This window comes from Eptesicus fuscus, chromosome 21 (genome assembly GCF_027574615.1).
Source record: "Eptesicus fuscus isolate TK198812 chromosome 21, DD_ASM_mEF_20220401, whole genome shotgun sequence".
In the NCBI taxonomy this organism is placed as follows: Eukaryota; Metazoa; Chordata; class Mammalia; order Chiroptera; family Vespertilionidae; genus Eptesicus; species Eptesicus fuscus.
The window spans coordinates 40,293,350-40,316,364 of NC_072493.1; the positions used below are offsets into that span (position 1 = coordinate 40,293,350).

At 51.1% G+C, this 23,015-nt stretch overlaps 2 protein-coding genes across 3 annotated transcripts in view; both read right to left on the reverse strand.

Moving 5' to 3' along the window:
* LOC103301434 (outer mitochondrial membrane lipid metabolism regulator OPA3) overlaps window positions 1-13,448 on the reverse strand; it is a 30,924-nt gene extending 17,476 nt beyond the window's left edge. The window contains exons 1-2 of one of the 2 annotated variants that reach the window (XR_008554985.1): window positions 13,199-13,263; window positions 9,443-9,592 (exon numbers count right to left, since the gene is read on the reverse strand). Coding sequence is in view for 1 of the 2 variants with exons in the window: in XM_008158402.3 (XP_008156624.1) it covers window positions 13,199-13,340 (142 nt within the window). In the remaining variant the exon portion in view is untranslated. Of the gene's footprint in view, window positions 1-9,442; window positions 9,593-13,198 lie in introns of those variants that run through there. The other variant, XM_008158402.3, reaches the window with a different exon arrangement.
* A 4,093-nt stretch (window positions 13,449-17,541) lies between these two features.
* On the reverse strand, window positions 17,542-18,967 carry GPR4 (G protein-coupled receptor 4). Its single transcript, XM_008158340.3, has one exon. The coding sequence runs from the start codon at window positions 18,769-18,771 to the stop codon at window positions 17,680-17,682; it is 1,092 nt and encodes a 363-aa protein (XP_008156562.1). The 5' UTR covers window positions 18,772-18,967; the 3' UTR covers window positions 17,542-17,679.
* Between the last annotated feature and the right edge of the window lie 4,048 nt (window positions 18,968-23,015).

Genomic DNA, 23,015 nt, shown 5'->3' on the forward strand with positions numbered 1-23,015 from the left:
ATTGATGTTTCTCTCTCATAGATGTTTCTAACTCTCTCCTTCTCCCTTCCTCTCTTTAAAAAATCAATAAAATATATTTTTAAAAATAAAGACACCGTCTCTTCAGCCTTGGTCGCTTCCCTTCTTGGATCACTCTCTGCGGGGAGCCGGCTGCCAGGACATGAGTAGCCTAAGGAGAGGTCCATGTGGAGAGCAACCCAGCCCTCCGGCCAACAACCAGCAAGAACTGAGACCTCTACAACGACCTTGGCAGCGGAGCCTCCAGTGCCAGACTCTGAGCCAGGGCCACTCAACAAAGCTGCTCCTGAATTCCTGATTCTCAGGAACGGTGTTTACGGTGTCTATGTATTATCGCATGAAAAAGTACTCAACATCACCATTCATCAGACAAAAGCAAATGAGTTGCCATTTTACACCACGTGGAATGGCTAAAATTTAACTATGAAAACATTAAATATTGGCAAGGATGTGGAGCAACTGGAAACCATGTTGAAAATCTCTTTGGTAGTTCCTTATACAATTAAATATACCTTTACCCTGTAACCCAGGAATTTTATACCCAGCATAAACAATAAAAAGTTGCCAGATCCTGAAACTGGGTAGAATAGGAGGGACCCAGCCTGGACCAGCTCAAATGTGGTCATCAGGAATTTCTCAACTCAGTATCTGCAACCTTCAGCAAATGTTTAACTTTTTATTGATGCTTCATATACAGCAGACAAAAGCACTAACCATAAATGTATAATATGCTGAATTCACAAACAACCCATCCATGCAGCCGGCTCCCAGATGGAAAAACGTCATTGGCTGTCAGACTGGCCATCAGAGCAATGCTTTCCTTTGGCCACAGTGATTGGCTCAGGGATGGGGATGCGACACAAACTGGACCACTAAGATCCAGCTTGGAAATTTGGGAGGAACTACTGGAAAGATTTCCTCTCTGTGCCCTGGAGTTCCTGGGCAGGTAACTAATACCCTTGAATGTGAGCTTCACCAGAGCAGGGAGTTTTGTCTGTTTTGTTGACTACGAGTTAGTCATATTCCTAGAACAGTTCCTGACCCACAGCAGGCACTAAGTAAAGACTGGTTGGACTGTACAGCCCCTGATGGACGGAAGCATGCCCCTGTCCCAGAATAGAATCCCCAGACCCGGAGAGACCAACTCAGCTTAGTACAGATGGCATCTGGGAACTGAAGAGGCACAAGGGAAGCAGCTACCAGAGGCTGCGCTTAGTGTGCTCTGGAAGAGGGCAGTCCTGGGTTCAAGTCCTGGCTCTGCTATTTACTTACTATGTGACCTTGGGCAAGTTTCTCGACCTGTTGGCATCTCCATTTCCTGCTTTTCAAACCAGGATCATGCCCTGGCCAGTTTTCTCAGTGGTTAGAGCATCGGCCCAAGGACTGAAGGGCTACAGATTCAATTTCCGGTCAAGGACACGTACCTCAGTTGCAAGTTCGATCCCTCGCCCTGATTGGCACACTTGAGGGAGGCAACCACTCGATGTGTCTCTCTCATGTCGATATTTCTTTCTCTCTCCCTCCCTTCCACTCTATCTGAAAATCAATTGGAAAAAAAATATATCCTCAAGTGAAGATTACAACAACAATCAAAAACAAAAAACAGGATCATAAACCCTGGCTTGTAGGGATGTTGCCACATTCAAGGCTTGTGCATAAACTGATGTCTAGTAGGAGACTCGGTTTGGCTGCCTGCAGAGACCAGGAATGGAGTTGAAACCGTGGGTGCAAACCAGAATTAGACGATCTGGTTCTAGCTCTCTCATTTAGCACCTGGGTGCCCTCGGGCAGGTTACTTAACACTCCACTCTGTTTCTTCATCCATTAAGGCAGTGTTAATGATGGTAATCTACCTCACCGGATATGCTAAGAACAAATTAGTTTATGTAAAGGCTACAGCAGCTTTAGTGCTTATGATTAACACTACTTTATATTGTTCTTTACTGTATTATTTACTCTCTTGTCATTAGACTCTAGAAGTGATATTTAACAGTCTGACCTCCCATATAGCAAAGGAAGTATGTGACTCAATTCTCACCAATCAGCAGTGAGGAGATTCTCCTGGGGGCTTCTGGGAAAATATTTTTCTCCTTGAAGAGCTCTCTCATTTCCCTGTCCCCCCTGCCACACGCATATTCTCCCTTTGGAAACTGTAGTATAAAGACATGATGCCTGGTGCTCTAGCAGCCCTTGTGAGGCCTTGAGGAGAGCTATGGCCTGAAGTAGATAGTAGAGACAGGAAGAGTCCTCAGGTCCCTAATGACATCACCAAGCCACCAAACCAATCACGGAGCCACCTTTCTCCACCAACAATAAACATCCTCTTGATTTAAGGTTTGATTAAGATTTATTGGCTGGGTTTTCAGTTAGCCACAGATAAGAACAAGCTGATTTGTCTTGTTCTTTCTTTCACAATAAGCATATACTACTTCTGTAAATTTAGTAAGCCCCCCCAAAATACTTCAGAGGAAAAAACCAAAAAGTAAAATAAAATTTGATTTGATTTTAAAAAGAAGAGAAAAAAATTGGCATCACACTCAGCAAGGCGTGCTGAGCCCTCAGCAGAGGGAGCTGCTATGGCTGCATGCTTATCCAAGGCAGGACCCAGGCGGCCTACAAGCCGGGGGATGGCTCACTGGAGAGGGGCAGTGAGGGAGCTCTGAGCACATCACCAGTCACATGGAGGCTTAGAGGTCTGAAGTGGGGTCAGCCAGAGCCTGAGCACCAGGAAAAGAGGAGCCAAGAAGCTGGAAGTGGGGGTAGGCCTGGGGGAGTCTAGAACATTGGGGTGGGCCTCTAAGGAACTGACCACGGAGTCTCAAGGAGCGGTGAACAAAGAGGGTGGATAAGGTGTTTCTTTGGGGCATCGGAAGCAAATGTCAGAATTTCTGGTTAAGTTTATATTTTGAAGAAGAAGAGAAGGGAAAGAAGAGAAAGAAAAAAGGAAGAAGAGGAAAGGAATGAGGAGGAGGAGGAGGAGGAGGAAGAGGAAGAGGAGGAAGAGGAAGAGGAGGAGGAGAAATTAAGCTTTACTGGCGATATACAGAGGACTACAGAGATAGCCTCTAGCGCCTCTCAGCTGGCAGGTGCTACCATCAGAAGGCGCTGGACCCAGAGGCTAAAAGGGTGACACGGGCGCCCTCTCCTGTCCGCTTAATGTAATGCAGCCAGGGCAAACGCGTAGATTCCGAGAAAAGTCTCAGGTTGCAAAGCAAGCAGCCCTCACACAGGGGCTTCTTAAAAAGACTCCTGCTCAGAAACCTCCACTAAAGATTTAACAAGGTGAGCACAAGAAAATTACAACAAATGTCTCCACATATAAAGGAGTAGGACTGAAAAATGAGCAGCGGGATTAAATGTAGCCAATGGCACACTGCTCTCACTGGATTTCTGTGCCTCAGTTAGGTCTTTGCAGCTGTGACAACCATACATAAAGAATGTCAAAACTAGGCTCTCACAAGAGTTTCCAAATGCATTAAGAGCGTCTGTATAAGAAAACATTTTTATTCTATACATTTTTAAAATGTGTTTTCATTGATGTTAGAGAGAGGAAGGGAGAGGAAGAGAGGGGCCGGCTGCCTCCACATGCATCCTGACTGAGGACTGAATCCACAACCTGGGCACATGCTCTGACCAGGAATCGAACCAGTGATCTTTCAGGGCACCCAACAACACGCAATCACTGAGACACACTGGCCAGGGCAAATAAAACATTTTTAGGAAGAGCAAAAATATTTGAGGGGCCATGAATACATAAAATAAAATTTTTATTTTAAAAATATTAATTTCAACCCTTCTAATCTTCATGTTTTTACTGGTAAGTGCACATAACATATCTATACTATTATATATTAGCACTATATATGATTGTAAATAACTACACACACACACACACACACACACACACACACACTCAGGGAGAATGTTAAAAAATGTTTCCTTAACAGGAGAACATAATAAAAACTGTTTGGAGGTCACCGGCAGCAGCCTGGATGTCCTGTAACATAACTGATGCGGTGCCCTGGAGAGTATAAATAGATTCCAGGGCAGTGATTTCAAACACTCACACACACAGGAATCCTCTCTGGAGAATGTTAAAAATAAAAACGTCCAGCCCTTCCCCAGATGGAGCCCAGCAGGGCCTGCAGGTGGCACTCCTGGGCAGCTAAGGGTGCACCCCACAAAGCTCGCTTTTCCCCTTCAGATGGGCTATCTTTCAGCTCACCGATCTTCTAAGCAGCTGTACTTAATCTGGTGTTTGTCTAGGCCCGTGGTCGGCAAATGCGGCTCGCGAGCCACATGCGGCTCTTTGGCCCCTTGAGTGTGGCTCTTCCACAAAATACCACGGCCTGGGCAAGTCTATGTTGAAGAAGTGGCGTTAGAAGAAGTTTAAGTTTAAAAAATTTGGCTCTCAAAAGAAATTTCAATCGTTGTACTGTTGATATTTGGCTCTGTTGACTAATGAGTTTGCCGACCACTGGTCTAGGCCTTCTACAGAGCTCTGAACATCAACTGCTGTATTTGTCATTTCTCGATGTTCTATTTGGTTCTTTTTCTAACTTCCGGCTAATTTTTTATGGTACTTATGTTGTATATTCCTCCTATTTTATCCCTTTCACATACAAACATCCGTATTTGATCTCCTCATCTGGTCATTCCAATGCCCGCAGTGTCTGCAGGTCTGGACCTGCCATGTGTTGTGTCTGCTGACTCTCCCTCATGGTGCCCGCTTGTCCGTACAGCGCATACTTTTTTATCATGAGCTCCATGTGCCGGGGAGATCAACCAAAGGACTTGTATGCAGGCATATGAGCCTAACCGGCGGTTAAGGACAACAGGGGGGTGGGGGAATGTGTGGGGAGGGGGGTGGGATGGGAATGGGGGGACGAGGACAAATATGTGATACCTTAATCAATAAAGAAATTAAAAAAAAAAAAAAAAAGCTCCATGTGCCAGAACTCCACCTGAAGGAATTCGCCAAGGCCCAGGCACAGGTGGCGCGCCTGCAGTGACGGTTTGTTTGTCCTTGCCAGGAGCTTAGGGGCACTGTCCCAGATTCATTCTCAGCCTGCTGTTTCCAGGACCTTTCAAAGAGTGTAATTCAGGCCCAAAGCCACAGGAGAGACAGTTCCGTGGCCACAAAGTCTCCACCTCGGTCTGAGCTGTGTGCCTTGGCGAGGTGGGTTTTCTCTAGTTTGCCTTCCCCGTCCCCTGCCCAGCTTCCCCACAGCACAGTCCCTGTCCCCAAGGCCAGGGAGAGCATGTCCCCGGAGGATCGGGCAGCTGCAAGCTCAGTCCCCTCCCCAGCTCTCTGCTGCTGCTGTCTCCTTGCTCTGGGAAGAGCGCCTTTGCTTCCTTGCAGGTAAAGCACTCATTTCAAAGGATGCTTTAAATATTTTATGAAGCATTAGGTAGCGGGAGGCTCTCTGCTCAGCCACACTACCCTCCCTCTGGTCGACTTTGTCACATTTCTTTACTTAGAAATATAACGCCAATATGATCAGACAAAGATAATAACTGCCCCCTGCTGGCTGGCCCAGACTTTTCTGCCTATGGTAATAAGCCTGTTGGGGCTGACAGGAAGAGGGACAACATCATCCAGAGGCTTGAAGTACTGACTGCTCAGCTGTTACAGGCGACTTGGGAGTACACACTGAGTGAGAAGGATCGCACTAGAAGGTTTAGCATTAGATGATGATGATGATGATTAAAAAAAATAATAACAGCGTCTTGACAGTCAACAAACATTTATACAACACTTAAGGGCCAGGCATTGTTTAATGCTTTATGGATTATTAACATACAGAATCAACACTGAAAATCCAACTTATAGACAACAAAACTGAGGCCTAGAGGTCACACAGAAGGTGGCAGGACTGGCATTCACACCCAGGCAGCCCAGCTCCAGAGGCCGGGTTCTTGGCCACTTAGCCACACAGCTGTTTACTGAACTTAGTATGTGCCAGGCCTGTGCTAAAGGTGTTCGCGCACGCAACAGACCCAACCATCAGTCTTATGAGGTGAGCGCTATAATATACAGAGGAGGAAACAGGTGACTTGCCCAGGACACACACCAAGTAAATGGCAGGGCAGGAATCAAGTGCAGAAAGCCTTTATCTAGAAGCAGAATTTTAAGTAACTTTTTTTGGTGTACGTATTTTTAAAAATATATACTTTTATTGATTTCAGAGAGGAAGGGAGAGGGAGAGAGAGAAAGATCAATGATGAGAGAGAATCATTGACCAGCTGCCTCCTGCACGCCCCACACTGGGGATCAAGCCGAGACCTGGGCATGTGCCCTGACCAGGAATTGAACTGTGACCTTCTGCTGAACAGGTTGACACTAAGCCACTGAGCAGTGCCGGCCGGCATAGAAGCAGAGGTTTTAGCATATGGGCAGTAATGCCCGCGAACGATAAGTACAAATCCTGTAAGTTCTCGTAGCCAGTATTAATCAAACATACATGCTTTGGTCCAGGTCTTGATACTCACTGTCATCTGCACCCTCACAAGAATTCCAGCAGATGAGTTCTATTATTAATCTTTGTTTATAAATATGGCCACAGAGGCTCAGAGAGATCCAGATACTTGCCCAAAGTCACACAGCTAATAAGTGGTGTCAAGATTCAAACCCAAGAGTGTCCACTCTGTAGTAGACTTACCTTTGGTGACCCTCCATATCACACCTGTCAGTCCCCCCCCCACCCTCACTATGCCAAGGTTGCCTTGACCAACAGAGTGTGGTGGCAATGGCACTGTGCAGTCCCAGGTCTTGCCCTTAAATGGCTGCAGCTTCTTGCTTCTCCCCTCCTGGAAACCTGGCTTTTGGGAGCCCTGAGTGACCATGTGGGAAATCTGCTACCCTGCTGGAGAGACCGTGTGGAGAAGAGAGGTCCCGAGACAACACTGAGAGGGAGAGCGAGAACTGGCCATTTCAACGTCCCAGTCGAGCCTCCTGATAACTCCAGGCCCGGCTGCCCTTTGACCACAATCCCATGAAGACCACTCAGCAACACCAGCAGAACTGCCCAGCTGAGCCCAGCCAGCCCACAGAACTGAGAAAAAGAATTCAAGGGTCACTAGATTTTTTTATGGTTTTTTTTTTTCTCACCCTCACCTGAGGATATTTTTCCATTGATTTTTAGAGGGAAAGACAGAGAGAAATATCGATGTGAGAGAAACACATCGATTGGTTGCCTCCTACACAAGTACCAACCAGGGCCCGGGCCAGGGAGGAGCCTGCAACCAAGATACGTGCCCTTGACCAGAATCAAACCCAGAACTCTTCAACCGCAGGCTGACATTCTATCCACTGAGCCAAACCGGCTAGGGAAAAAGGGTCACTGTTTTAAGCCACTGAGCTTTGGGTCAGATTGCTATGTAGCAACAGAAAAACTGAAACCAACTCCAAGGCCTATACTCATAAGAATGACCATACAGCCCTGGCCAGGTAGCTAAGTTCATTGGAGTGTCGTTCTGATATGCCAATATTGCAGGTTTGATCCCTGGTTAGGGCACATACAAGAATCAACCAATGAATGCATAAATGAGTAGAACAACAAATATCTCCCTCTCCCCCACCCCCTTTCTCTTTCTCTCTTAAAAAAACAAAAAAAGATAAAATCAGTTTTAAAAATAGAATGACTACACCAAGTGAAGCACTTCTAAAAATATTACCCCCAGCAACCTGAATGAGTTATCATGTGGTGTATTAGTTTCCTATTGTTTCTGTAACAAAAAACCACAAACGTGGTAGCTTAAAACAACACATTGATTATCTATAGTTCCTGAGAATATAAGTTCAAAATGGGTCTCACTGGGCTGAACCCAAGATGTCCGCAGGGGACGTTCCTTTCCAGAGGCTCGAGGGGAGAAGCCACCTCCTTGCCTTTTCCAGCCTCTCCAGCCACCTGCATTACTTGGCTCGTGGCCCCTCCTCCATCTTCAAGGCCAGCAGCGTAGCACCTTCAAATGTTCCCTTTCCTGTCTTCCTCTTTCATTTCTAAGGACCCTTGTGATTACACTGGGCCCCCGTGGATACCCCAGAATAATCTCCCTATCCCCAATCCTTGATTTCATCACATCTGTGAAGTCCCCTTTGCCAGGTAAGGTGAACACATTCAACAGGTTAGGGATTAAGATGCGGCCATCTAGCCCTGGCTGGTTTGGCTCAGTGGATAGAGCGTCAGCCTGCAGACTGAAGGGTCCCGGGGTTCGATTCCGGTCGAGGGCACATGCCCAGGTTGCGGGTTCGATCCCCAGTGGGGACGGGCAGGAGGCAGCCGATCAATGATTCTCATCATTGATGTTTCTAACTCTCTCTCCCTCTTCCTTCCTCTCTGAAATAAAAAAAAAAAAAAAAGATGCAGCCATCTTTGGGGGTGAACAATTACTGTGCCTACTGTGAGCAGTAAACTAGAAAAACGACCAGTATATTCCAAAGGAATGAGCAGAAACACACTGGAATCTTCCCTCTGCCCAGAGACATCCCAGGCTCCCCTGGAAGCGTCAGCAGTACACTTGGCGAGAGTGGCCTCAAACCGCCTGGCATCACCAACCTCTATGATTTATTTTCTTGCCCAGAATTCTTTGTTTAGAAGGATCCTTGCCTCCCCAACATAGTGCATCATCGATGAGTTATGCTTCTGGCACTGACTGTTCTTTTCTCAGGCAGACACACCTACCACCCCAGCCTCTCTGCTGAGTCAGAAGCACCCCAGCCAAGGCACGGGCACTGGACGTGTTGGTCAGTTCAGGAGGCCTGACCTGAGGGAACGCAGAGCTGCTACTGGGAAATTCTAATCGCACAATCAAGGGGCCAGAGCGATGGGCAATTAGCAATGTGAAGACAGAAACAACGTAAGAAAAGAAGTTTAAAGATTAAAGTCAGTGCACTTTGACAATATCTAATAGCATCTCCAACTAAACCTGTCCCAGACTGAGCCCCTGCCCTTTCTGTGCAACCGGCCCCTCCTCCAGGCTGCATGTCACACCCAATCCACAGGAAATCCTGCTGGCTCTACCTTCCAAACAAACCCACGGGTTATTCATTAGTCAGGGGAAAAGGAAAGGTTCCTGTAGTGGTCACCACCTTAACCAAGGGATCCAAGTCACCATCACAAACGGCGGAAGAACAGACATCAGTAGCCCCCTGAGGGGATGTCCTCAGGACACACCGTCATGCCTGTGATAGTCCTGCCAAAGATGCTCCGTGTAAATCAAATCAGAGGGAATGATCAGAAAACTCGAGGTTGTGGGACATTCCATGGAACTCTTGGACTCTTCCAAATGTCAATGTTATGAAAAACAAGGAAGAACAGGAATGCTGTTATAGAGCTGGGTCAGCAAACATTTTCCATAAAAGGTCACAGAATAAATATTTTAGATTTGTGGGCCATACAAACCCACCTTTGCAGCTACAGAACAAATGCAGACAAATGTGTGTGTCTGTGTTCTAATAAAACTTTATTTATGAAGACAGGCAGTGGGCCGGGTGGCAGAGTCCTGTTGTAGACTACAGGTTACTGGTAGAGAGACATGATATGAAATGCAGTGCATGATCCTTAAGCAGACCCTAGATTAAAAATAATAATAAACAATGCATATAAGCATAACCCATGGACGCAGACAGGAGGGGGGTCAGGGCATGTGCTGGGGGGTGGGAATGGCAGGGGAGAAGTCAATGGAGGAAAAAGGAGACATATGTAATACTTTAAACAATACAGAATCTAAATTTAAAAATAATAATAAACAGTAAAAAAGGGCTTTGGGGGGCAACTGGAGAAGTCAGAATATAAGCTATATATTAATATTGTTATCAATATTATTGTTATCAGTATTAAAATTCTCAGGTATGATATCGACACTGTGTTATATAGAATGTCTCTGTTCTTAAGAGATACAGGCTGAAATATTTAGGAGTGAAGTGTCATGTCCACAACCTATTTTCAAAGTGTTCGGGGGGGAAATGTGTATACATACGTACACGCATACATATGAAAGCAAAGATACAGCAAATTTGTTGAAAGCTATTAATGGATGAAATAGGTAGTAACGGGTATGTAACTAATGACTACACCATTCTTTCTTTCAACTTTTCTGCGAGTTTGACAATATTAAATGAAGAGTTGGGGGGAAATTTCTCCAGAATCTGACTTCTCACTCACCTCCCCCTGGACTGCTGTGTTGCCCACTCCCTACATCCACCCTCACCCTATGATTCCAAATGCATGCTCTCTATATATAAAAGGCTAATACTCAAAGTGTCCCCTCGGAGTTAGACCAGGAGTTCAATCGCTCACTATGACGTGCACTGACCACCAGGGGGCGGCGCGGAATGAAGGAAGACCCCAGCCAGCAGCCAGAAGGCCGTGATTGGCCCTGATCGCCAGCTAGGCCTAGGGACCCTACCCGTGCACGAATTCCGTGCACAGGGTCTCTAGTTAAAATATAACAGAGTCCTGGCGGGGTAGCTCAGCTGGATAGAGCATTGTCCTGATACACCAAGGTTGTGGGTTCAAACCCAGGTCAAGGCACATACAAGTACCAACCTATAAATGCGTAAATAAGTGGAACAACAAATCAATGTGTGTGTCTCTCTCTCAAATCAACAACTATATATATATATATATATATATATATATATATATATATGTATATGTATATGTATATATATATATATATATATATATATATATCTCACAGATCCTGTCCTTCCTCAGATCCTCCAGTGACTCCCACCCCTCAGAGTAAAGCCAAAGCATTTGCAGTGGCCCACAGGCCCTGCACAGTCTGCCCGCCTTTCCCAGCACCACCAGTTTCCCCGCAGCCTCAGTCTCCACTTGATCTGTCTGCTCAGCCGCATTTGCCTTGCTGTTCATCCAACCTGCCAGGTACACTCTCACCTCAGGGCCTTTGCATGTGCAGAACCTTTGGGCTAGAATGTTCTCCCCCCGACACCTGTACTGTTTGTTCCCTCCTGAGTATTTTCAGGGAGGTCTCCCTAAAAATCCTATCTAAACTTACAACCTGCCCCTAAATACTCCTCCTTCTGCATCCCTGATGTTTTCTCTAGAACAGTTATTGCTACCTAATATATTTCATATTTTAACTATTGATTTTGTTTATTGTCTGGCTTCCCCCCAGAATGTAAGGTCCCTGAGGACAGGATTTTTTGCCTTTTCTTCTCTGCTGTATCCACATCTACACATATACATCTGTGAACCACTGACTTAACATTGTATATCCATTTACTCCTCACAACACGTATTATACATAGCATAAATTTGTATATAGTACACAAAATGGGAATAATAATAGTATATACATCCCATAATAATGTGTGAGAATTGAATGTCAGAAGGCCTGTGAAGTGCTTAGCACACTGCCTAGCACAAGTGAGTGCCCATTAAATGTTGTGGTTATAAAATACTCACTGTGCAGAAGAGGAGACTGAAGCTCTGACTGGTTAATTGACCAGCCCAAAGCTACCAGGCCGGGAAGAGGTAGGGCCCAGAATGGAACCCACGTCAGTCTAACATGAGAAGCCACCTTCTAAACCACAATGCGAAGATATATCACAGTATTTGGGAGAAAGGCAGTGGCAGGAGCAGAAACCAGCCCAGTCCAGGATGTAAGTTCTGCCTTTGGCACAAACTCATGTGTGACCGCAGCAATTCACTCCTGCTCTCAAAGTCTCCATTTCTTCTTCTACAAACTGGTAGAAGTCATTTTGCATCCCTGACATAGGGACAAAATAGTGTGAAACTCAAGTAAGACAGCTGATATGAAAGTACTTGGTAACTGTGCGAGCCAACACTTTTCCAGGCTAAGATCTGCAGCTGTGGCAAAGGGCCCACCAAACAAATGTCAATGGACTAAGAATTGTAGGCTCCAGAATGCAAACTTTAAGCACCCAAACTTATAAGAAAAAAAAAAAAAATGGTATGTGTTCCTCATAACCACTTGGCCTTTGCCCATGCTTCTCCCTCTCCCTCAACATCACCCCTGCCCCCATGTTGTCTGGTGAGGTTCTCCTCACCCTGAAGCCATCCCTGAACCCCAAGCCAGGTCAGGCATCCAGTGGGCAATCCCATCCCAGCTCTGCCCACTCTGGTTGTCACTCTTGCAGAATAAGACGGTCCCTACTGGACTGAGCTCCTTGAGGGCACAGATTGGGCTGACTTGGTCCCTGCTGTTTCACCAACACTGCCCAGCACAAGGCCAGGCAGAGTCGATACTCAGAAAATACTGGGTAAATGAAGTAATGGATGGATGGATGGATGAATAGTGGTTCCCTGAGCCAACAAATTACATTAATTTCCTTATTCTGGGCTCCCATAGGCCTATTCATCTAGTTCATCTTTTTAAAGTAGCTTGTATTTTGAGCGTCTACTATGCCCTTTAGGTCTCAGCTCGGCCTGCCCTCCTCTAGTCATCATGTCCCTGGATCAGGTGGCCTCTCTGAGCTCCAGAGTTCCCACCACCCTGACCACTCGGGAGTGACCATGACGGGTCATGAGTGTCTCTCCCAGTACCCAGCAAACACGGTGTATCAGTGGGTTAATGAACAGATGGATGAGTGTCTGTCCACTCTGGTTAAATTGCCTTTTTGCCAGATTCTCAGGCCACCTCCCCACACCGCAACTTAATTTTGCCCCGAGACACGCTTCTAACCCAGTCCTATTTCCCGGAGTATTAACTGGGGTAAACCGCTGTCCTAAACGAATGACATACAAGCACGTTTAACCTCCAAGACGAGGGGAAAACTGAAGTACGAGATAGAGTTTTGGAAGCCAAGACGCCCAAGGATGGCTGGGCAAATGACTCCGCCTAGTCCCTCCTCCGCTGGCCCCTAGCTCCTCAAAGCCGCGGAGGGCCCGGCCCAAATTACTCTCGTACCACACTATTGGCTCGCTCAGACATCAGTCGCCACGCGCTCTCTTACTCTATTGGCTGGTATTTTCAACTCGGGAGCTAGCGCTCTGCCCCGCCCCTTAGCCCACGCCCGTCCTTGCAATTGGACTCGCCGCATGCCCTTATCCCAGAGACCCTCCCTATTGGCTGCAAGACTTTGCCGGTTCGGGCTGTGATTGGTCGTGAACAGAAGTCCATCCCCTGAACAACCACCTGAGAGGGGTTGGAGAATGGAAAGGTTGGAGGGACTTGGGGTCAGACTCACGCTGAGCCGGCGGGAGGCAGACATAGGTCTTGAAGAACTCGCTTCGGCGGGCGCCCTCCTTAATGCGGTTGGCAAGCGGCTTGCTGATCTGCCGGATGCCCAAGTATAGCAGCTTCGCCATGGGGAACGCACCCACCACCATCTTGGCGGTCTCACGAGGGACGGGTAACCCTGCTGACTGGGCGGGGCGCCTCCAATCTCTCCCTCGTCCCCCGCCCGCTTGTCGCTGTGCGTGCGTGCGTGCGTGCGTGCGTGCGTGCCTACGCTCGGGGGGGGGACGTGCAGGGGCGCTCCCTGACGTCACCTCGTCGCGCTTACGCCCCGACGTCCTTCGCTGAATATGCAAATATACGGCGGAAGTGAAGCGGTCAGAGGGCAGTGTCGTTAAACGGCTGATTGCGGGAGCGTGGATGGGTTCCCACTTCCGCGCCGGGTAGTGTTGCCACGCTCTTTCGTGACGTTACGTACCTAGGTGGTCGCTCGGCCCCATTCAGGCTCTCAATTAGTCCTAATAAGGGCTAATGAATCCCAAATACACCTACCCAGTGAGAGCAGCTTAGGGCTCTATGTAGTCAGACAGACCTGGTTTGAGAGCCCAGTTCCGTCATTCACTTGCTGTGTGATATTACGCGAGTGACTTAACCTCTCTGGGCATCAGTATTCTCGTCTACAAAACGTGAATCATGGTAGCTCTTTACTGGGTTGCATGCCCATCTGAATGTAAAAAATACAGCGAACTAGGTTAAGTGCTTAGGACGGTGCCCGTCACATAGTAAGCACTTAATAAACAGCCCTTATTACTATACAGGTATTAGTATCGTCATTGCTAACTCCAGTAGGAGGGTGCTTTTCATCTCCAGAAGCAGCAAATCCAGCCCTCGAGGGGCAGGGGGCTGGCACAAGGTCCCTCAGCCGGCAGAGGTGGATAGCCCAGCATTGTGGCCAGTAAAACCATACCCGGTCCCAAGCAGCCCCACTACCTCTATTGCGGGACGAGGGTCCCCAGGGAGCTGGCTCAGGAAGGAGTTTAAGGACATGTCCCAGCCTGTCCTCCCTTACCCAGCAGGGAGCAAAATCACATAAACAAGGTCAGGAAGGGGTTGAGAGAAATTCCTGAATGGTGGAGTGCTGATGGGTAATTGAGAGGCTCTAGGAGAGGCAGAGGGAGCCCAAGAGAGGAGCAGGGAAGTGGGGTGCAAGAGGACACAAACCTTCAGGATGTGGAGTCAGGAGACGCTGGGCTTTCCTTGTATCCACTCTGACTCCCTGGCCATCCTTTGTCAAGTCCCAGGCGCTGATGTTCCTCTGTTTCTTCCTCTGTAATAATGATGGCACTGACATGTGTGAACCCAGAGAGTCTAAATTATGTAGTAAGAGTGACAAGACCATAAAACAAACCTCCCCTGGGATCCCTTCTGGACAAAGTGTGAGGGAGCTTGGAGCCTATGCAAGGTCCATATCCACCAGGGACCAACCCCCTCCCCATTTTACAGACTGGCTAACTGAGGCCAGAGAATGAAAAGGATTTACCCAACATTCCAAGAGTCATTAGGATGGAGCTGAAGGCTGGGAGTTCACTCTTTTTTCTTTTTTTTAGATGTGATTTTATTTTTTAAAATATGTTTTTATTGATTTGAAGAGAGAGAGAAACATTGATCCACTGCCTCCACACACACCATGACTGGGGATTGAACCTGCAACCTGAGCATGTGCCCTGGCCAGGAATGGAACCCAGCGATCTTTGGATGCACAGGACTATGCCCAACCAACTGAGCCACACTGGCCAGGGCGAGGCTGGGATTTCTTGAGTCTCATCCCAGAGTCTTCTCCTGAGGGGTGTTAGCCTGGAGCCCAAGGACCTACTAGGGAGACTAAAGTAACTTCCAAACTTGTACATGGCTTTTTTCTGTATAATTCACTGCTGTTTCCTCAGCTCCTAGAACAGTGCCTGGCACATAGTAGGTGCTCAATAAGTATTTATTGAATGCAAATGAGCATTTGGTGGAGGGTAATGTGCAGGCTTTCATGTCATTCTCTGAGGAGACTGTGTTCAAAAAATCTGACCCCCTACAACTCCATCCCAATAGCTTTATGGTGGTGAGACAGGATGGGAAAATTACTAGAGCCTCCAGGTCCTGGACCCCCCTTTTTCTCTCCCAACACCAAAGCCCCAACTTCCTGCATCTCAGTAACCCCCCTCCTGCAAAACCATTTTCTTCATTAAGTTCTTTTTCTGCCCCCCCTCATTCCCCTCCTCCCTCCTCTTCCTTTCTCTGAGAAGGGTTTCCAGGAACCTCTTCTGGGAACCTCTGGGGCAAGGAAGGGTGTGTGTGGAGAGAGGTGGGGGGTCGTCACATCTCATCCGGAGCTTGAAGCCTGTTACAGACCCAAGAAAGAAGGGGCGAGGCCGGTCTAGAGCTGGGTGCGTCCTCCTGTTCTCCAGCCTGGTTATAGGAGGACCGTTCCTGGTGACCTCTGGGGGCTGAGAGAGGGAGGGAGGGACCGGCCGGAGCAGGCAGCCTTGGCCACTCTGGGGCGTGGGAACAGAGGCAGCGACCGGGAGGGGAGAGAGCGGGAACCCAGGGTGGCCCCAGGCTGACTCACCGGCTGTGCGGCTCCGGGCGAGTCTCTTGGCCTCCCAGTGACCACCCCGGAATAGGGCCTGGGATCGTCCCCAGAGGTCCTCCCAGCTCAGGCTCTCAGTCACCATGTTCCCAGGATGGGCAAGAGGCTTGTGCTACACAATCCCGCAGGCGCCGGTGCTTCTTCCATCATTGTATTTCCTCGCAGTAAGTCCCAGAGCGCCCCGCTGTTCCTCGCTCACTCCACCGCCCACCCAGGTCCCCCTGCCAGCACCTCCCACCTGGACTACTGCACCGCTTCACTGGGCTCCCGGCTGCTGCCCCAACTGCCCCTACTCTGTTCCCCACTCAGCAACCAGCGGGATCCGGTTAACATTGGAGTCAAAGCATGTCCCTCCTCTTGTGGCTCCCATTTACCTCAGAGCCCCGAAAGATAGGTCTCTGTCCCCTTGCCAGTCTCACTCCCACTCTGTCACCCTCCATCTGCTCCAGGCACCATGGTACCTACTGTGCCTCAGGATTCAGGCTCTCTCTAACCCCAGGGCTTTCCACTTGCTGTTCCCTCTGCCTGCGATGCTCTTCCCCCCTGGCAGCCACAGCGGCCCCTCCCCTCCTTCAGGACTTTGCTCAAATGCCACCTTCTCAGTGAGCCCCCTGACCTCATCTAGATCAGACTCTAGGTCACTCTGCCCCTTCATGTGGCTTCATTTTTACCCAATATACTTATCAATTCCAAACTTTATTTGATTTACTCCCTTATTGCGTGCCCCTTGATGGTGGCGCCTGGGCTGTCTTGGTCACCACTGTGTCCCCAGCCCCAGCCCGCACAGCAGATGGTAGGCACAAAAAAACCTGCTGACGGAATGACTCCTCCAGGCAGTCTTCCTTGATTGCCCTTCACTTGGGTTTGGACATTCTCCCTCTTCTCCCTCAACCCTGACTTGGAGAATGTTCATCTAAAAACTCAATTGCTGCCCTAACCGGTTTGGCTCAATGGATAGAGCGTCCGCCTGCGGACTGAAGGGTCCCAGGTTCGATTCCGGTCAAGGGCATGTACCTTGGTTGTTGGGCACATCCCCAGTAGGGGGCGTGCAAACATGTACCCTGGTTGCGGGCACATCCCCGGTAGGGGGCGTGCAGGAGGCAGCTGATCCATTTTTCTCTCTCATCGATGTTTCTAACTCTCTCTCCCTCTCCCTTCCTCTCTGTAAAAAATCAATAAAATATATTTAAAAAATAAAAAATAAATAAAAACTCAATTGCTCTGTCCTGCTCACTCTCCCCTATATGACGGGGGGCTTCCCTAGAGCAAAAGTGATCACTCCACACTCAGTGGGTTTCTCCTTCCGCCTTCCCCTTGAGTCACCCCCTCATTGGAAATAATCCTCACGTCTCTTTTCTTTCTATTTTTTTTTTTTTTTTTTGTCTTTACCTCTGGAAACTTCATTTACTAGCACTGGTCTCCTCCTCCTCCAGGAGGCCCTCCCTGTCCCCCAGACTGGGTCAGATGCCCTTTGGGGTTCCCCCAGACCCTGGCCTCTCCTGTCTGAGCCCTGCCCATCTGGGTCATCCCTGTCCAGGGACAGATCTGTCTCCCCCATCGGAGCGGGAGCCCGTGAGGGCCGGGCCAGGTCTGTCACACATCACCCACCCCCATGTCACTAACACTGCCCCGGGCAAGGCTAGGCACCGTTCAGCTGAACTGCTGAGGGGCCCTGGTGGAGGAGGACAACTGACCAGTGACACACCAACCTTGCTGTTTTCCTCTTTTCTTATATTCACATGATGAGCCGTAACATGGCCTTATTTACATACAATTCGCATACACCAGAGCGAGAGGGTCCAGCGAGTGGGATGAATTTAGGGGGGGGGAGGGGGCGTCTCTGTGCGATCTGAGGTTCACTGTGCCACCGGCGGCAGCATCTTCAGCTGCACCTGGTCCTCCTGGGAGGACGGCGCCGCCACCCAGCCGGCGGCCATGACCTTGGCCACGTTGCTCCTCTTGGACGTGAGCGGGGTCTCCAGGGTGAGGGAGGCGTTGGCCATCTCCTGGGGCTTGTCGCTGGCCAGGAAGCGCAGCAGGTCGTGCAGGGCCTTGGCCACGTCGCTGCGGGTGCCCTCGTTGACCAGGCAGTAGAGGATGGGGTCGGCCACGCAGTTGAGGCTGGTGAAGGCCAGCGAGCTGTGGTAGGCGGGGAAGACGCGCTCCTCGAAGCCGCAGTCCCAGGGGCGGCCCAGGTGCACGGCGCTGCGCGACAGCAGGAGCACGTGGTAGGGCGCGAAGCAGACCAGCACGATGGCGATGAGGCTGAGGGCCAGCCGCTTGATCTTGGTCTTCTCCTGGCGCTCGGTGGACACGCTCCCGCGCACGGCGCGCAGGATGCCGCGGTAGGACAGCAGCATGAGGGCCCACGGGAACAGGAAGCCCACGAAGACCCTGTAGAGATTCATCCAGGCCACCCAGCCCTCCATGGGGAACTTCTCGAAGCAGAAGGTGTGGTTGTAGCGATCGCGGAACAGCTCGTCATGGAACAGCGGCGCCGAGTTGGCGCCCAGCTCGGTGGCCCAGACCACGGAGCTCACGGCCACGGCCGTCTTGACGCGGCGCAGGCGGGCGAAGCGCAGCGGGTGGGCCACGGCCAGGTAGCGGTCCACCGAGATGCAGCACAGGAAGGCGATGCTGATGTAGATGTTGGTGTAGAAGATGAAGCCGAAGAGCTTGCAGGAGCCGGGGCCGTGGATCCAGTTGTCGTGGTGCAGGAAGTAGTCCACCCAGAGCGGCAGCGTGCAGATGTACAGCAGGTCGGCGATGCTCAGGTTCATGAGGTACACGCCCAGCTCGTTGCGCTGGCGCACCTGGCGGTAGGCGGCCCACAGCGCCAGGCAGTTGGTGGGCAGCCCCAGGCCGATGACGAAGATGTAGAGGGAAGGCGGGAAGAGGTGGTCCATGCGGGAGTCCACGTGGCAGCCCTCCCAGCTGCCGTTGCCCATCCTCAGCGCCGGGCTTTTCAGGGGCTTCCCATGGCCCCCGGGGGCTGTGGGGCCACGGGGGGCGGGAGGCCATGGGGCTCCCTGAGCCTCCTCCTTGGAGGCTCAGGGGCACATGGTGGGAGGCGGTCCCTGGGGAAGAGAGGAGGTTGGCTGTGGACGGGAAAGGGTGGAGCTTGAGAGGGAAAAGTTGGGGGAAGGAATGAATCAACACAAGAGGGAGTTGGGGGGAGACAGGGCTGGGGGGGGGAGGGGGGGCCAAGGGCTTTGTCAAGGAGGTGTGTCTAGACGCAGTAAATGGGGGAGGAATGGGGTGACACAGAAACTGGCCGAGGGGAGTGTTTATGGAGGAGATGAAGGCGGCAGGGGCCCCCGGACAGAGCTCTGTGCAGGACGAAAGGAGCAGTGGGGCTGAGCTGAAGTGATGGTGGGTGGAACGTACTAGAAGACTCGGGAAACACACAGGAAGGTGTTGAGACAGGACGGGCTACAATCAGGGGGTGCTGAATAGACCAGGCAGTGTGGGTGTGGGTGCTGGCATTTCCCAGGACCCCAGTAAGAAGTGAGGAAATAAGATAAACACTGAAGAGAAGATGACGGAAAAGGAGGTGTTGGGGGCAGGGGGCAGGGCGGAGGAAGGGCTCAGCCCGGGGAATGTGGGAACGGGAACAGGAAGGAGGTGAGTAAGGGCCAGATCAGAGGAGGATGGTCGATGGAAGGGGCCGTGGGAAGGGGGCAGGGGAGGGCTCCGCCTGTCCGGTGGGGGCTGAGCGGTGAGATGAGGCGGCCGCACCTGCAGCTCCGCGCTGGCTTTGCAGTGCCTGTGGGGAGAGGCCTGAAGTGAGGGGCGTGGCTGGGACAAGCCTGGCAGTGACCCCCCCGTAGGCCACAGAGGGAGGACACCCAGATAGTGCCTCCTTGACCCCCAGGCTAGACAGCAGATCTCGGAAAACACAGATTTGAGGCGCCAGATATATTTTCCCCTAATAGATGTTAAAATAATGACCCTACTTAGATTTTAGAACGTTCTTCCAGAAACCACACAAAGCTGGCACAGGAATCTATCCCGCTTGGGGGGAAGCTGGATGAGGTTAACGCCGTCGTTTCACAGGCAGGGAGGAGGGGCCCAGAGAGGCTGGGTCACGGCCCTCAAGGATGCACAGCAAGGCAGTGAGGGAACCGGAACCAGAACCAGAAATGGAACCAGAACCAGCCTCTCATTCCTAACCCAGGGCACCCCATCCTTTTTTTTTTTTTTTTTAGCTTATTTTTATTTTTATCCTCACCTGAGGATATTTTTCCATTGATTTTTAAAGAGAGTGGAAGAGAGAAAGACAGAGAAACATCGATATGAGAGAGACACATCAATTGGTTGCCTCTTGCACGAGCCCTCACCAGGGCCTGGGCCAGGGAGGAGCCTACAACTTAGGTACATGCCCTTGACCGGAATCGAACCTGGGACCCTTCCGTCTGCCAGCCAATGCTCTATCCACTGAGCCAAACCGGCTGGGGCCAGGGCACCCCATTCTTGATAGTGATGATGAGGAGGAGGATATTCACAGCTAAAGTTTCTGAGTCCTACTACATAGCAAGCCTTGTTCTAAGCACTGTGATGGGTATTAATTCTTTAAAATGTCAAGAACCCCATTGAAAGTACTATTATTCCCCCTATTTGACACACTGGGGCACAGACCGGTTCAGAGACCTGTCCAAGGTACTGAGGGGGGAAAACGCGGCTCTCTCCCCCTTTGCTCCAGCCTGTGCTTCAGGTCCCCCTTGAAAATAAGGACAGAAGAGGCCCGGGCTGACAGCAGGGGCTGGGAACCACAGCTGCAGGGGGCTGGGGTGAAGGCTGAGCACAGGGGCTGCTGGATCCGATCAAGTCCAGGGAGCAAGGCCAGCATGCCTTCCCCTCCCTCAGGGACCACACCCCCATTGCCGCCTTTCTGACTTCCCCCGAGTGAGAACCCTGGGCGGGGCACCAGGCACCTCCTTGGTCCCGGGAAGACCTGCAAGCACGGGGCAGAGGGCAGTCATGGACGGAGCCACTCCCAGCCCCAGAGAGAAGGGGAACGAAGCCTGAATCAGGGGCATTTTCCAAGGCTCCATCCAGGGGTTCGCACAGGTTTCCTTTCATGAGCTTTTTATAAACAGCAAAGGTCTTAACTGGAAACCCCACTTAAGATGGTGAAAGGGAAAGCTGCTCCGTGCTCTGGAGGAAATAAGGAGGCGGGGCACCTCTGAAGAATCCCCCGACACACTCTGAAAACCCAGTCAATGGGCCAGATGACAAAACTGAGGCCCAGAGAGGGGAAGGGAGGAGCCCTCGCTCCCACAGCAGGTCGTGGCAGCCTCCCACGTGCCTGCGCATCCTTCCACGGGACACCCCTCTGGTTCCGCCTCCCTCCCTCCACGACACGCCTGAGTCCCTAAGCCCCACCGCTGCCACCATCAGCTCACCTGCTGGGACCCACAGAGCCTGCTCACTGCTTTCCTGGCTGCCATTCTGACGTCCTTCGCCTCGCTTCCCACGCTGCAGCCAGAGAGGTCTCTCCAACATGGAGACCAGCTCTGGTTGCTTCTCTGCTCCAAGCCCTCCCATGGTCTCCCAACGAACTGGGGGTAAAACCCAGCTCCCTGCCCCGTCAGGCGCTGCCTGACTTCCTTGCCCACCGCCCCTTCCCCACCTCAGCGGGCGCAAGGCCAGTGACCTTCTTCCCAACCTGGAAAGGTGTGCCCGCCGCCTGGACCGCTCTTTTTTTGTTGTTGTTAACCCTCACCCGAGGATATTTTTCCGTTGATTTTTAGGGAGAGTGGAAGAGAGAGGGAAAGGCATAGAGAAACATCGATGTGAGAGAAACACATCGACTGGTTGCCTCCTACAGGAGCCCTGACCAGGGCCCGGGCCGGGGAGAAGCCTGCAACCAAGGTAAGTGCCCTTGACCAGAATCGAACCTGGGACCCTTTGGTTCGCAGGCCGATGCTCTATCCACTGAGCCAAACCGGCCAGGGCTGCCTGGACTGGGCACTCCTCCAGATCTTGGTAGAACCAGCTTCCTCGCCTCCTTCCCTTCCTCAAGGGGCCCTTCCCACCCAGAGTCCCGCCCAGGGCTATCCCCTCACCTCACCTTGTATCTTGTTTTTGTCTGTCTGTCTGTCTGTCTGTCTGTCTGTCTAGAGTGGATGTTCCAGGAGGGCAGGGACCGTGCGTTGACTGCTGAATCTCGAACGTACAGTAGGTGCTCAATAAATGACTGTTGACTAGGGGAACACACATTGGCCAGCCTATCCCCCAACGCAGGCTCCCTTGAGGCGGCACCCCCCCACACACACACACACACTTCTGGCTCAAACAAGCCCCTGTGGGTCCCAGAGAAAGAGGTGGGGGGTGCGTGAAAGGGCAGGATCTATCCGCTCCGGAATTGACTTTGAAAGGTCAGGACTGAGTCCTGCTTGGTAAGTCCCACCCCCTGTGGGGTCCTCGCCACAGAGCGCCTGCCCTCACCCCAGACTCAGGCGGAGGCTGGATCCTGTGGAGAAAGGGTGGAGGGGGCTTGCTCCCCGCTGTCCTAGTGCAATCCAGTCCCTCCCTTCAAACCAGACCCCCCCAGACCAAGTCACCCAACCCCCGCTTCCCCTCCCCTCCCCTTCTCTGCCCCTTGGTCTCCTCCTCTCTCTGCCCTCTGTCTCTCCTTCTGCCTTTTGTAATATTGAGGGAATTACTTCTTTTTCAGGAGCCTCAGTTTCCCCTTCTTATAAAAGGGGGGACACAACTTTTATACTAGTCACATCACAGATCCAAACATCCTAGTTGGTATCATCTTATAAATCATTGAACAGTCATTGTTATTCCACCGGCACTGGAGAGCTAAGCCCAGAAACTGTGTGCAGCGGGAGGAGGCCCCCAGAGCCGGGATTTCCCGCTGCCCCGGCCTCTGGCCTCCGGAGACCACCTGGGTTCAGCCCAGCGGCACCGGCACCAGCTGGAAACTAAGTCCCTGCGCCACAGGAAATACGCTTCTCATTGCTAATCTCCTCAAGGGGAACAGTGGGTCGCTCACCCCTTCCTCCTCCCGCCTCTCCACCCTCAGCCCTCCCGCTTCCAGGGAGCGCTGGGCATGGGGGAGGGGCCCTCAGACAACCCCCTCTCCTCCAGATCTGCCCACCGCGGGGGCCCCCGAAAGACAGCACAGTATGTGACAACAGGGGCGCGAGGCTTTTTCTGAGCTCTGCCTGCCCAGATGGGG